General features: G+C 35.3%; 1 protein-coding gene across 2 annotated transcripts in view; it reads left to right on the forward strand.

The window, feature by feature from the left end:
• STRN (striatin, calmodulin binding protein) overlaps positions 1–12,629 on the forward strand; it is a 96,971-nt gene that overhangs the window by 79,764 nt on the left and 4,578 nt on the right. For both annotated transcript variants that reach the window (XM_011967637.1, XM_011967638.1), the window contains 4 exons: positions 2,146–2,267; positions 5,359–5,526; positions 8,043–8,183; positions 12,324–12,431. In XM_011967637.1, the coding sequence (XP_011823027.1) occupies positions 2,146–2,267; positions 5,359–5,526; positions 8,043–8,183; positions 12,324–12,431 (539 nt within the window). The remainder of the gene's footprint in view (positions 1–2,145; positions 2,268–5,358; positions 5,527–8,042; positions 8,184–12,323; positions 12,432–12,629) is intronic.

Raw genomic sequence — 12,629 nt, forward strand, 5'->3', positions numbered from 1 at the left:
AAGAAATCAGAGATGACACAAAGAAATGGAAAAACATTCCATACTCATAAGAAGAATCAATATTGTTAAAATGGCCATACTGCCCAAAGCAATTTACAAATTCAATGCTATTCCTATCAAACTACCAATGACATTCTCACAGAATTAGAAAAAACGTTTAAAATTCATATGGAAACTCAAATAGCCAAGGCAGTTCTAAGCAAAAAGAACAAAGCTGGAGGCATCACATTACTGATTTCAAACTGTACTACAGGGCTATAGTAACCAAAACAGCATGGTACTGGTACAAAAACGGAAACATAGACCAATGAAACAGAATAGAGAGCCCAGAAATAAAGCTGCACACCTACAACTTCAACAAATCTAATCTTCAACAAAGTTGACAAAAACAAGCAATGGGGAAAGGACTCCCTATTCAATAAATGGTGGTGGGACAGATGGCTAGCCATATGCAGAAGATTGAAACTGGACCCCTTCCTTATACCATATACAAAAATTAGTTCAAGATGGATTAAAGACTTAAAGGTAAAACCTAAAACTATAAAAAATGTTGAAGAAAACCTAGGGAATACCATTCTAGACATAGGCCCTGGCAAAGATTTCATGATGAAGGCACCAAAAGCAATTGCAACAATGACAAAAAAAAAAAAAAGACAAATGGGACCTAATTTAACTGACGACCTTCTGCACACGTTAGAAACAGAGTAAATAGACAACCCACGGAATGAGAGAAAATATTTGCAAACTATGAATCTGACAAAGGAACAATATCCTGAATCTATAAGGAACCTAAACAAATTAACAAGCAAAAAACAACCCCATTAAAAAGTGGTCAGAGGACGTGAACAGATAGTTTCCAGAAGAAGACATACATGTGGCCGACAGGAAAAAGTGCTCAACATCACTTATTACAGAAATGCAGATCAACACACGATGAGATGCCATGTCACACCAGACAGAATGGCCGTTATTAAAAGGTCAAAAGATAACATGCTGGCAAGGCTGTGGAGAAAAGGGAACACTTAAATGCTGCTAGTAGGAATGTAAATTAATTCAGCCACTGTGGAAAGCAGTTTGGTGATTTCTCAAAGAAGTTAGAACTACCAGTCAACCCAGCATTATTAGGTATATACCCAAAGGAATATAAATCATTCTGCTATAAAGACACATGCATGCATGTGTGTTCATCATAGCACTATTCATAGTAGCAAAGACATGGAATCACCTTAAATGCCCATCAGTGGTAAACTGGATAAAGAAAATGTGGTACATATACACCATGGAATACTATGCAGCCATAAAAAATGAGATCATGTCCTTTGCAGGAAAATCATGGAACTGAAGGCCATAAGGTTAAGCAAACTAATGCAGGAACAGAAAACCAAACACTGCATGTTCTCACTTACAAGTGAGAACTGAACATTGAGTATACATGGACACAAGAAGGGAACAATAGACACTAGGGCCAACTTGACTGTGAAGGGTAGGAAGAGGGTGAGGACTGAAAAACTACCCATTGGGTACTACGCTTTTTTCCTGAGTGATGGAATAATATGTACAGCAAACCGCCAAGGCATGCAATTTATCTCTAGAACCAACCTGCACATGTACGCTTGAAACTAAAAGTTAAAAAGTTTTTTGAGAATTGTTTGTGTGTGTGTGTGTGTGATGATGCATATCTTTTTTTTTTTTTTTCTGTTTCTGTTTAAGGAATGTGCCTTTTCTCTTGATTTAGCACAGAGATTGGCATATTTTTTATATAAAGAGTCACATAATAAATATCTGACTTAGGCTGTTAGGCTTTTTAAAATATTTTAGGATTTGCTAGTCATATAATTTCTGTTGCATGTTGTTTTTTGTTTTGTTTTGTTTTATAATCCTTTAAAAATGTAAAGACCATTCTTAGCTTGAGGACTGTACAGAAACAGACCAGTGGTTGGATTTGACATGCAGACCATAATTTACCAACCTCTTAAACCAGAGGAAGAAAAATGAACAGTGCTTTGCTAGTACCTGAGTTTTCATTTTTTATAAAAAGCAGACAAATAGCCATTTGGGTAATTAAACATGCTTACTTTTAACAAGTCATATTATCAGGTTGGTTTTTGAGAATAGCAATTGATTTATTTTTTTTTAATCTCCCAGAGGTCCAGTGCTTTGTGTGGTAATGAGTAGCAATGGTGAGCAGTGTTACAGTGGTGGTACTGATGGACTGATCCAGGGCTGGAATACCACTAATCCCAACATCGACCCCTATGATTCTTATGGTAGGTGATTTCCCAAAGATCTGAAGGAATAAAATTGATTTTTTAAACACATTTTTTCATAGAATATAAAAGGAAGAGATAGGAGATTTTTGAAAATAGATAAAGAGAACCACGTCTTTATTTTGTTAAAAAGGACTTCTGTATTTAGGAATTAACTTGATATACAATGCTAAAAGAAGAAAAGAAAAAAACATTCTTCTTGAAAATACAGTTCCCACTTCTCCAGAGTCTTATTTATTGGAAATACAGGCTTGATTGACAGTTGTTTTCTTATTTTAGGCATCTGTAGAGTTCTTGGTACATTATTACTAAGCCGTAGTAACATTTCATCACTATTCTTGTCAAACAACTTTTAAGGAAAATGAATATTGGTGCCATCCCCTTAGTCAATTATTGGAGGGCTGTAGAAGCTAATAATTTAAAAAGTCCATGACACCAAAATAGGTAAAAGGCCTCAAAAGTTAAGAAGTGCCCTTTAGTTTTGGGAACAGTACCATACATCATAAATACATATTATAATCTATCAATAGATATTACCATAAATTCATTTGTAAAAACTGTTTAGGAATTGACTATTTTGGTTTTCTGTTAAGTTCTAGAGTAGTTTGAAGTATCACATTTGTCATAAAAGCATTTTAATTCAATCATCATTTTAGATTAATTTTACCACCAAACCAGAGTAAGGATAAGAAATTCAATAAACAAAATTTTTTCCCAGCATTTATTTAATAAGCATTAATATTTTGTGAAAAGTAGCCCCACTCTCCCCCAATTCTCTTATAAGTTATCTGTTCTATGCCTTTCCTTACTTCCTTTACCTCTCTGCTAGAGAATCAACTGTCCCTCATTCTGTCCTAGGCCAGTCTTTCCCATTTTGACTTTATTCATTTTAGTTTCTTTTGGGACTGTACTCGAATCTGTCTCTCTTTGCGACTGCATTCTAATCTTTTGCTCTTCTGCTTTTGTTCTCTTGCATCTTAATTAAGCCTTACTCTCTTTGCTTCCTTTGCATCCCCTCAGCAAATAAGTAAATTCGGGTACCTTCCATTCTGAGCTAGGAGAAGCCTTGACCCTGTTTCCCTCTCTGGCTTCTGTTTAGTTCCTCTCATTCCCTCATGATCTGTTTCTTTGATGGTATTGTCTAGAAAACATAATTACCAGTTACTAATTTCATGTTTTTTTCTCTGTGCTTCATCCTTCTGCATACTGGCTTCTGGCTCTAACACTTACATATAACAAGATTGTCAGTAACTAATTGCCTGATCCAAGAATATTTTACAGTCCTTATTTTACTCGATGTATTGGCTGTATCTGAGATTGTTAACAACTCCATCCTTTTTGAAATCTGTCCATGCTATTGGCATTTTGACACTTTGTGACAATTTCTATTCTCTGTCCTTCATAAACTGCTTTTATTTTTCTTGCCTTAAATATTGACATTTATCAAGACCCAGACCCTAACTTTTTTCAGTGTACAAACATTCCTTGAGAGACTGAATCTACATCTGTGCTTAAATCTTTGAGCTTCAGATTGACTACAGGAATTTCAGGATGACTGTTGAATGGTCTGTAAATCCTAGCATGTTCTGTGTTTCTTCTCCTGTATATTCTTTTTTAGTTGGTGGCACTATGAGAATCACCCAAACTAGAAACCTAAGAATTATTTTAGATTCCCTGTTCTGTCACACTGTCCCCACTTACTAATTACCTAGTTTTTTGGTAAAGACTTCCTAAATGTTTCTTGAATTTACTTTTTCTGCTCTGGCCCTCTCACTGCTTCCCCTGGCCTTAGGTCTTTGTCACTCTTTTTGTCTGCTGAAACAATCCCTTGCCTTTGTCTTGATTCTATCCAATCTGTCTTCTGTACTACTACCAAGCTTACCTTATTAAATACATACTTGATCCTGCTGCCCCTGGAGACAGATTCCTTGTTGCTTTCAGGATAATTTCCAAGTTCCTTAATATGTAGTAGAAATCACATCATAAACTAGATGCCCTCATCCCATCTACTTCCTGCTTCAAAGTCCACACTCCAGTAATCCTGAATTGCTTATGTATTTCCTTGCATATCATGCTGTTTCTTTTTTCATGTGGTTTCGTGGGTGCTACCTCTTTGTCAAGCATTCTGTCCCCTTCATCTTCAGCTGGCTGACATCTGTAAATTCTAGGTTTCACTCTCCAAGTTTTCACTCATTCCAGTTACTCTCTGTGCTAACTGATGTCTGTCACTATTATTGTACTTTCAACCTTGTCTGTTGAGGACTGGGATAGAATTGGGTCTTAATCATATATTTGGCTCCATCATTGAGCATAGTGTCTGACACACAGTGTGTCTTCAATAAATATTTTATGGCATGTGTGACAGAGGGTATAAGACATAATACCATTGACATTTCCAGACTTAACATTTGTGAGTCTTCTTGAAAGTACCACTTCATAGAATCATTGTGAAGATTAATAAAGTTTCCAATTTGACTTTTATCATGAGACTGTGCTTACTTAACCTCCCCACTTCCCTCCCTCTTTCCCTGCATACACTATCACCACATCTCAGTTACTGCTGTTTGAGAATTTGGGATTCCTGTAGATGTCACTTCCTGTCCATTATGAATGTCATATTTTCAGGAATAACTGCCATCCATCATATAGTAAGATAAGTGGACAGAAGGAAGTGTAGCCAAAGTGCTAAGGGATTTCAGAGAGGGAGAGGACCTCTCTGTTCACTTCCTCAGGGAGTATAAGTTGTGGTTTCTCCAAAGACGAATGAAATTCAAATGATTTTATATTAACATGCTTTAAAAATATTTAGACAAATGGAAGGACAAAAGGAAGGGGGAGGAAATACTCACTTTTTTTAAGGGGAAAGATACGTGCTTTTAAATTTTAATTTAAAAATTTTAAACTTTACATTTGTATATTTCCAAGCCTGTTTTGATTTACTGTAGCCTGTCAGAAGAATTATAGAAACCAAGAGTCATATTTTATACTGTTACCAGGTGCCGTTGTTTATATATTTTACTTTCTCTGAAATCTGAGTACCTTTGTGATTTTTTTTTTCTTTCTGAATTTGCATTTTTACTGTTTTGTATAGATCCTTCTGTTTTACGAGGCCCTCTGCTAGGCCACACGGATGCAGTCTGGGGTCTGGCTTATAGTGCAGCACATCAGCGTTTGTTGTCCTGTTCAGCAGATGGCACTCTGCGTGTATGGAATACAACTGAGGTTGCTCCAGCACTAAGTGTATTTAATGATACTCAAGGTACATACTTTAAAAAATCATTTTGCTGAATCCCCTATAAAACAGTTTATTCTGAAAACAAGCAAGCAGATAAATGATTCTCTGAACGCTTTATATTTAATTTGAAAGTTTTTGAAGCAACGAAAGTGTGTTTGTTTGAATTTCCAACCTATGTATAATTTTGTTGTTGTTGTTTTGTTTTGTTGAGATGGAGTGTCACTCTGTCGTCCAGGCTGGAGTGCAGTGGCGCGATCTCAGCTCACTACAACCTCCGTCTCTCAGGTTCAAGCAATTCTCCTGCCTCAGCCTCCAGCACACATCACCACACTCAGCTAATTTTTTTTTTTTTTTTTTTTTTTTTAGTAGAGACAGGGTTTCACTATGTTACAGGCCAGGCTGGTCTCGAACTCCTGACCTCAAGTGATTCACCTGCCTTAGCCTCCCAAAGTGCTGGGATTACAGGCGTGAGCCACTGCACCTGGCCTGTAATTTTTAAAGGAATGGTTTTTGGTGAAAGAACACAGATTTTAGATTTTAAAAAATTAAGATATAATTTATGTATAGTGAAAAACAGGTATTAAGGATACATTTCAGTGAGTCTGATAGATAAGTACACCCATGTAACTCATACATCAATCAAGACATAGAGTACGGGTGTGGTGGCTCACACCTGTAATCCTAGCACTTTGGGAGGCTGAGGCAGGAAGATCACTGGAGGCCAAGATTTTGAGATCAGCTGGGCAACATAGTGAGGCCCTGTCTCTACATTTTCTTTTAAAAAAAAAAAAGACTATATTTGCCCATTCTCGTACCACTACAAAGAAATACCTGAGACTAAGTAATTTGTTTGTTTGTTTGCTTTTAAAATGTTTAATTGCCTGACGGTTCTGTACAGGAAGCATAGCAGCCTTTGTTTGGCTTCTAGGGGGGCCTCAAACAATTTACAATTGTGGCAGAAGGCAAAGGGACAGGAGGCATGTCTTACATGGCCAGAGCAGGAGGAAGAAGGGGGTGGAACATACTTTTAAACAACCAAATCTTGTGAGAACTCTATCACGAGAATATCACCAAAGGGGAAAATCCACCCCATGATCCAGTCACCTCCTACCAGGCCCTATCTCTAACCTTAGGGATTACAGTTTGACATGAGACTTGAGTGGGGACACAGATCCAAACCATATGACAGACAGAATATTTCCTTTATCTCCCCAAAGTTCCTTCATGTCTTTCCAAGTCAATCCCCTCCTCTCCTTATTCCCAACTGGAGGTACCCACTGTTGTGATTTCTTCCATCATAGATTAGTTTTATCTACTCAAACTTCATGTAAATGGAATAATACAGTATGTGTTCTTTGTATCTTGCTTTTACTCTTCATTATAATGTTTTTTAAATTCATTTGTGTTGTATCAATTACTTCTTTCATTTTTATTTGATAGTATTTCATTAAGCCATAATTTGTCTATTCATTTACATCTTGATAGATATTTGGGTTGTCTCTAGTTTTTTGCTATTTTGAGTAAAGCTGCTGTGAACATTCGTATATTTTCATTATAGGTGTGTAGAGACTTAGAAGTAGAATTGCTGGACTTTCAGTTGGATGTTTATTTTACTTTATGTGAAATCACTAAAAAGTTTTAAAAAAATTTTGTGGTTGTTGTACCATTTTACACCTTTGACAGCCATGTATGAACATTCCAGTTGCTCTGCATCCTTACAAAAATTTGGTGTTGTCAGTCTCTTTAACTTTAGCCATTCTGGTGGATGTGTAGTAGTATTTCATCGTAATGTATTTGCATTTCTTTGATGGCTAATTACGATGAGCATTTCTTTTGTTTGCTTTTTGGTTATTTGTATATCTTCTTCTGCAATATACACATTTTTGAACTGTTAGCTTGCTGTAGTTAGATTTTGAGCCAAATGAAAAAAATCAGATTATTATATTCACTTTATATGTTTCCTTCTATTTTTTATGTTTATAAATAAGCTCTAAGTTTTCATGTATTCTAGATGGTAAATAAAAATACCTTCTTTATTCTTGAGCTATTATAACTTCTCTCCAGGCTTTGATGAGTTGTCTTCATATGGTATTTGCATGACTCTAACAATAAATAATAATTTTAAAATTTACTTTTTAATTTCTCTGTTTTTGATGAGCTAACATTCCTAATAAGAGATGGGTTTTTTAAAATGAAGAATTCCCACTATGTCACTCTAAGCTCGAGGTTGAGTGGAAGCAGCAAAATTTGTAATTCATACATGTTTTCCATTTGCTTTCTGAATAAAGGCTTGCATTCCATGAATATATCAGCTGAGTAACAGGGAGAAGATCTGCTAAGCAGGTAAGGGAAATAAATAGACTAGGGCTAAAAGTTACGAAGAAATAATCTCCAATGATTAGTTATGAGCTAATTCTCATTCTTACGGTAAGCCTTGTTTGCTTCTTAAGGAAACCATGTCATTATTTGTTTTGCTATATTTTAAGTGCATTGTCAAGTAGATGGTTTAATTCATTCTATTTCAATATGTTCTCTTTCAGAATTGGGAATCCCTGCCTCTGTGGATCTAGTAAGCAGTGACCCGAGCCATATGGTAGCATCATTCAGCAAGGGATATACAAGCATCTTTAACATGGAAACACAACAACGCATTCTCACTTTAGAATCCAATGTAGATACAAGTATGCATACCAATTTTAAATAGTCTGTGTTTATTATTTTAACATAATCAAAATTATAACTACTAGAGTCAGCTGTGAAAAGTATTTGTCATTATAAAGCTTTCTGTCTCTTAAATCTCAGAACACAGTTACTTAGAAGGATGTAATTATTTACCTTTTAAGAATTTGGGTTAAGTTTATGTACATTTATAACTATACTGTTTGAAATAGCATTTGAGCTATTCCAAAAATGGGTCAAGTTTTATTTTATACTAAATGATTAATTTTCAATTCTATTTGAAGAAAACCTTATTTATTCTGAATAGGAAATAAAATATTTTTTATTTCTCATAATTTCATATTTTAAATCAACTTAATTTTATATTAATAGTGTGATTTGGTACAGCTCAATACAGATCATGTTGTGGCACTCAGAATTCCAAACCTGAAGCATCTTATTGGATGCAGGAAGTCAGGAAATAAATGCTTTTTCAGGTTATGAAGAAGATATTACAGACTCTTTTTTGCTTTTTGGCTTTCTTTACCATTGCTTGCTGTCTTTAGCCATAATCCAGACAATCACAGTTTAGGTTGTAGTTGATGAAGAATACCACATACAGATACTGTTGTTTTAATCTGAGAACTAGCTTTAAAAGTGATTACATGTTGGGTGTGTGTACGTCCATGTGTGAACATGTCCATGCATATGTATACATACATTGTTGTGTTATTCTCACTCTCTGTCTCTCAAAAAGTTTCTTTATTCCATTGTGTTTTTCATCGTTTTACCTTCCTAACCTGTTGTTCATTGTTTTCTTCTGATATGCGGAGACTTGTGTGGGGAAGTAAGCATGAATAGAACTTTGAGCTGCTTGGATGTAAACAAGAGAGACAGGAAAATAAAAACTGAGATGATAGATTTGGAAAAGGAGAATATCACCAAGAAATTACAGGTTTTAGACGCTCAATAAATTTAAAATCACATTTAAATATATGATCCAAAGCTACAGTAGTAAAAGTAAAAACTAATATGAAATTAGAAAGGATGAGAACATTCTTGTAATTACCTTCAGAGATTATATGGCCAATTCGTGAACATCCTGAGTGGAAATAGTGCTTTTTAATGACTGCAGGTTAATAAGATGTCAAGTCTAGTAGATAAGATGGATAAAGAGAACTAGGCAAGTGAGTCCATATTTTCCCCCAAGAGATGTGACCCTAAATTAATAGGACTTTTTACCTGACACTGGAAATATTTTGAAAAAACTTTCAAGAATATTTTTAACAAAGGCAACATTACTGGAATAAATGATCATTATTTTGAGTTGTAATATGTCCTGACATTTTCTAAATTATGTTTTTTACTTTTAAAGTTGCATAAAGCAAACTTAAATTAGTCTCTTACTATATTTTACTGTGAACTACCCCTTGCTATTTATATTTGATTGTGTTGTTCTGTTTTGGAATTTAGCATTTTTTTTAAAAAAAAAATGAAAAGACCAAACAAGCTTCAAAGTGAAAGTGAATTTTATATAGAGTTTAAAGTGATGAAGGATGTTTGTTAGAATAGGAATAAATTACCCTTCTTCTCGTTGATGTCAGTGGCGATTTGACTGTGATAAAGTCAAAGGTAGTTGAAGCAGATATGTCACAAGCTGGGTATGAGTAGTGTTCTTTGCATTCTGCCTACTTCTCTGATTTGTCATCAAGTGGAGAAGCTTCCTTAAAAGTATTACCAAATAAGAACTTTCTTTTGCCTGTTTCCATGATTTGATTTCAATCATATTTATTTTCTAGCTCTCAAAGCAATTGAGACTATTCTCTAAAACATCTCTCTCAGAATATATGGGATACTTCACTTAAAGTATTTCTTTTTTTGTTGTTACTGTTTTTCTCTTGCTGGACTTTACAACAGGTATTGCTCAATGGAGTATTATCTGTGGAGGAAATAATGTATAGTCTGAATTTTGTGAATAAGCATCTCTTTGTTTAGGATCTAAATCAGGTGTAACTAAGAACTTATTCCACATGGTCGAGTTTTTGTTTTTTATATATATATATATATTTTTTTTTTTTGAGACAGAGTCTCGCTCTGTTACCCAGGCTGGAGTGCAATGGTGCAATCTCAGTTCACTGCAACCTCCACCTCCTGGGCTCTAGCGATTCTCCTGCTTCAGCCCCCCAAGTAGCTGGGACCACAGGCATGTGCCACCATGTCTGGTTCATTTTTGTATTTTTTGTAGAGACAGTTTCACCATGTTGGCCAGGCTGGTCTCGAACTCCTGACCTCAAGTGATCCGCCTGCCTCGACTTCCTAAAGTGCTGCGATTACAGGCGTGAGCTACCATGCCCAGCCACGTTTTATATTTAAATAACAGGCTGGGTAATTACCTGCCACTATCTTTGGGAAGAAACTATCTTCAGTTTTTAAGATGTCATATTTCTAGGAGCCACATGAAAATTCTGTAAGATTAGACTGTTTTTAGCTGTATTTTCTATTATGTGAATATAAACTTGTAATACCTATTCTAGGGTTCAAAAATTTTTTTAAATACTTTATTTTGAAATAATTTTAAACTTGCAGAAAAGGTACAAAAACAGTATAAGAACTCCTGGCTACCCTTCACACATATTTAGCAGTTTTTAACATTTTGTCACATTTACTTTTTCACTCTATATATGTGTATAATTTTAACTTCTGAACCGTATGAGAGACATCATGCTCCTATCCCCTAGATCCTTTAGCGTGTAATTCCTAAGAACAAGGACATTCTCTGATGTAGTGTATTACAATGATCAAAATCAGGAAACTTAACATTGACACAATACTATTATCTGAGTTACTATTTATATTCAAATTTTGACAGTTGTCCCAGTAATATACTTTACAAGGATGTCCCTTTCTCTCCCTGGACCATAATTTAATTTTTAAAACTTTGACATACCTTCAATTAGTGTTTTCTTTTTGTCAGTGTTTCTTTTCTCTTAAAAAAAGCCTAACAGAAATCACTGAGGTTTTAAATTACTGATTTCTTTTTAATAAAAGCCTTTCAGAAAGAATGTGTGATCATTTAGGAACCAATTTTGGCAGTTGTGTGATCTGCATGAACCATCGGGTTGGGAGAGAGTTAGAAGTTAGAATAGGTACTGATATTGTCACCTGATTGTGGAGGAGTCACAACTTTTTCTGAACCTTGATGTGTTCACTGTAATATGGGCTTGATATGTGCTTTCCTATTGCATTGTGTATATAATTGAAGTTTCTTTGGAACTTACTAACAAAAAATACAGTTAGGATGCTGACTTTTAGGATTCCAAACCTGGTTCTATCAAATGATGACCATTTCTATTATGATGAGGAAGAGTGAAAAAGGGATTTAAGGATTAAGAAGCTCTCTTTGTCATATTTATCTTTAGATGATAACGATGTGATACAAAACATTGTATGCAAAAAGAGCTGAGATTTAAATTTGAGAATTACCTCCCTGTAAGTGATGATAGAACTTACTTATATTAAAGTGGCAAAATCTTACAGAACATTGTAGAATGAACAGTGTTAGTGGTTCTAGACTAAGCCTTAGGTGGCACCCACATATAGCAGGAAATTATAATTTATAAATATTTCCAGATTTATCAGTATAGTATAGCTCAGGCAATTCTCTTTCCTAACATTGAAATTTTGAAAACAATCACAGCATAAATAAACTAAAAACAAATAATAAAAGTCACATTATTTACTTTTTCTTTTTCTTTTTCTTTTTTTTCTTTTTTCTTTTCTTTTTTTGAGACAGAGTCTCGGTCTGACACCTAGGCTGTGGAATACAGTGGCACAATCTTGGCTCACTGCAACCTCTGCCTCCCAGGTTCAAATGATTCTCCTGCCTCAGCCTCCTGAGTAGCTGGGACTACAGGCATGCGCCACCACACTCGGCTAATTTTTGTGTTTTTGGTAGAGACAGGGTTTCGCCATGTTGGCCAGGATGGTCTCGATCTCCTGACCTCGTGATCCACCTGCCTTGGCCTCCCACCTTGCTGGGATTATGGGCCTCAGCCACCACGGCCAGCCTACTTTTTCAGTCTCTTAGGCAGATAATTTAGTTCTTCTTTATGTGAAAAATATCTTTGACTAAATTGTGTTGCTTTTTAATTTTTTCTTTTTAGCAGCCAACTCTTCCTGCCAAATAAATAGAGTCATCAGTCATCCTACTCTTCCGATCAGCATCACTGCTCATGAAGACAGGCACATCAAATTCTATGATAACAATACAGGTAAGAACTTACTAAGAATTGATTTTTATTAAAGAAAAAAAATCCCTACCACAAGTAGGCTAATTTTGGTGTCTGTTGGTGGTTTCGTAGTCAGGGAATAGGCACTGAAACACAGATACTCTCCCGGCTCAGTTTCTCTTCATTCCATCCAAATCTGCTAAGACTAGTACAGAATCATTTTGGTTTATTTAATAGTGA

The sequence above is a fragment of the Mandrillus leucophaeus genome, unplaced genomic scaffold, assembly GCF_000951045.1.
Source record: "Mandrillus leucophaeus isolate KB7577 unplaced genomic scaffold, Mleu.le_1.0 Scaffold805, whole genome shotgun sequence".
Classification (NCBI taxonomy): domain Eukaryota; kingdom Metazoa; phylum Chordata; class Mammalia; order Primates; family Cercopithecidae; genus Mandrillus; species Mandrillus leucophaeus.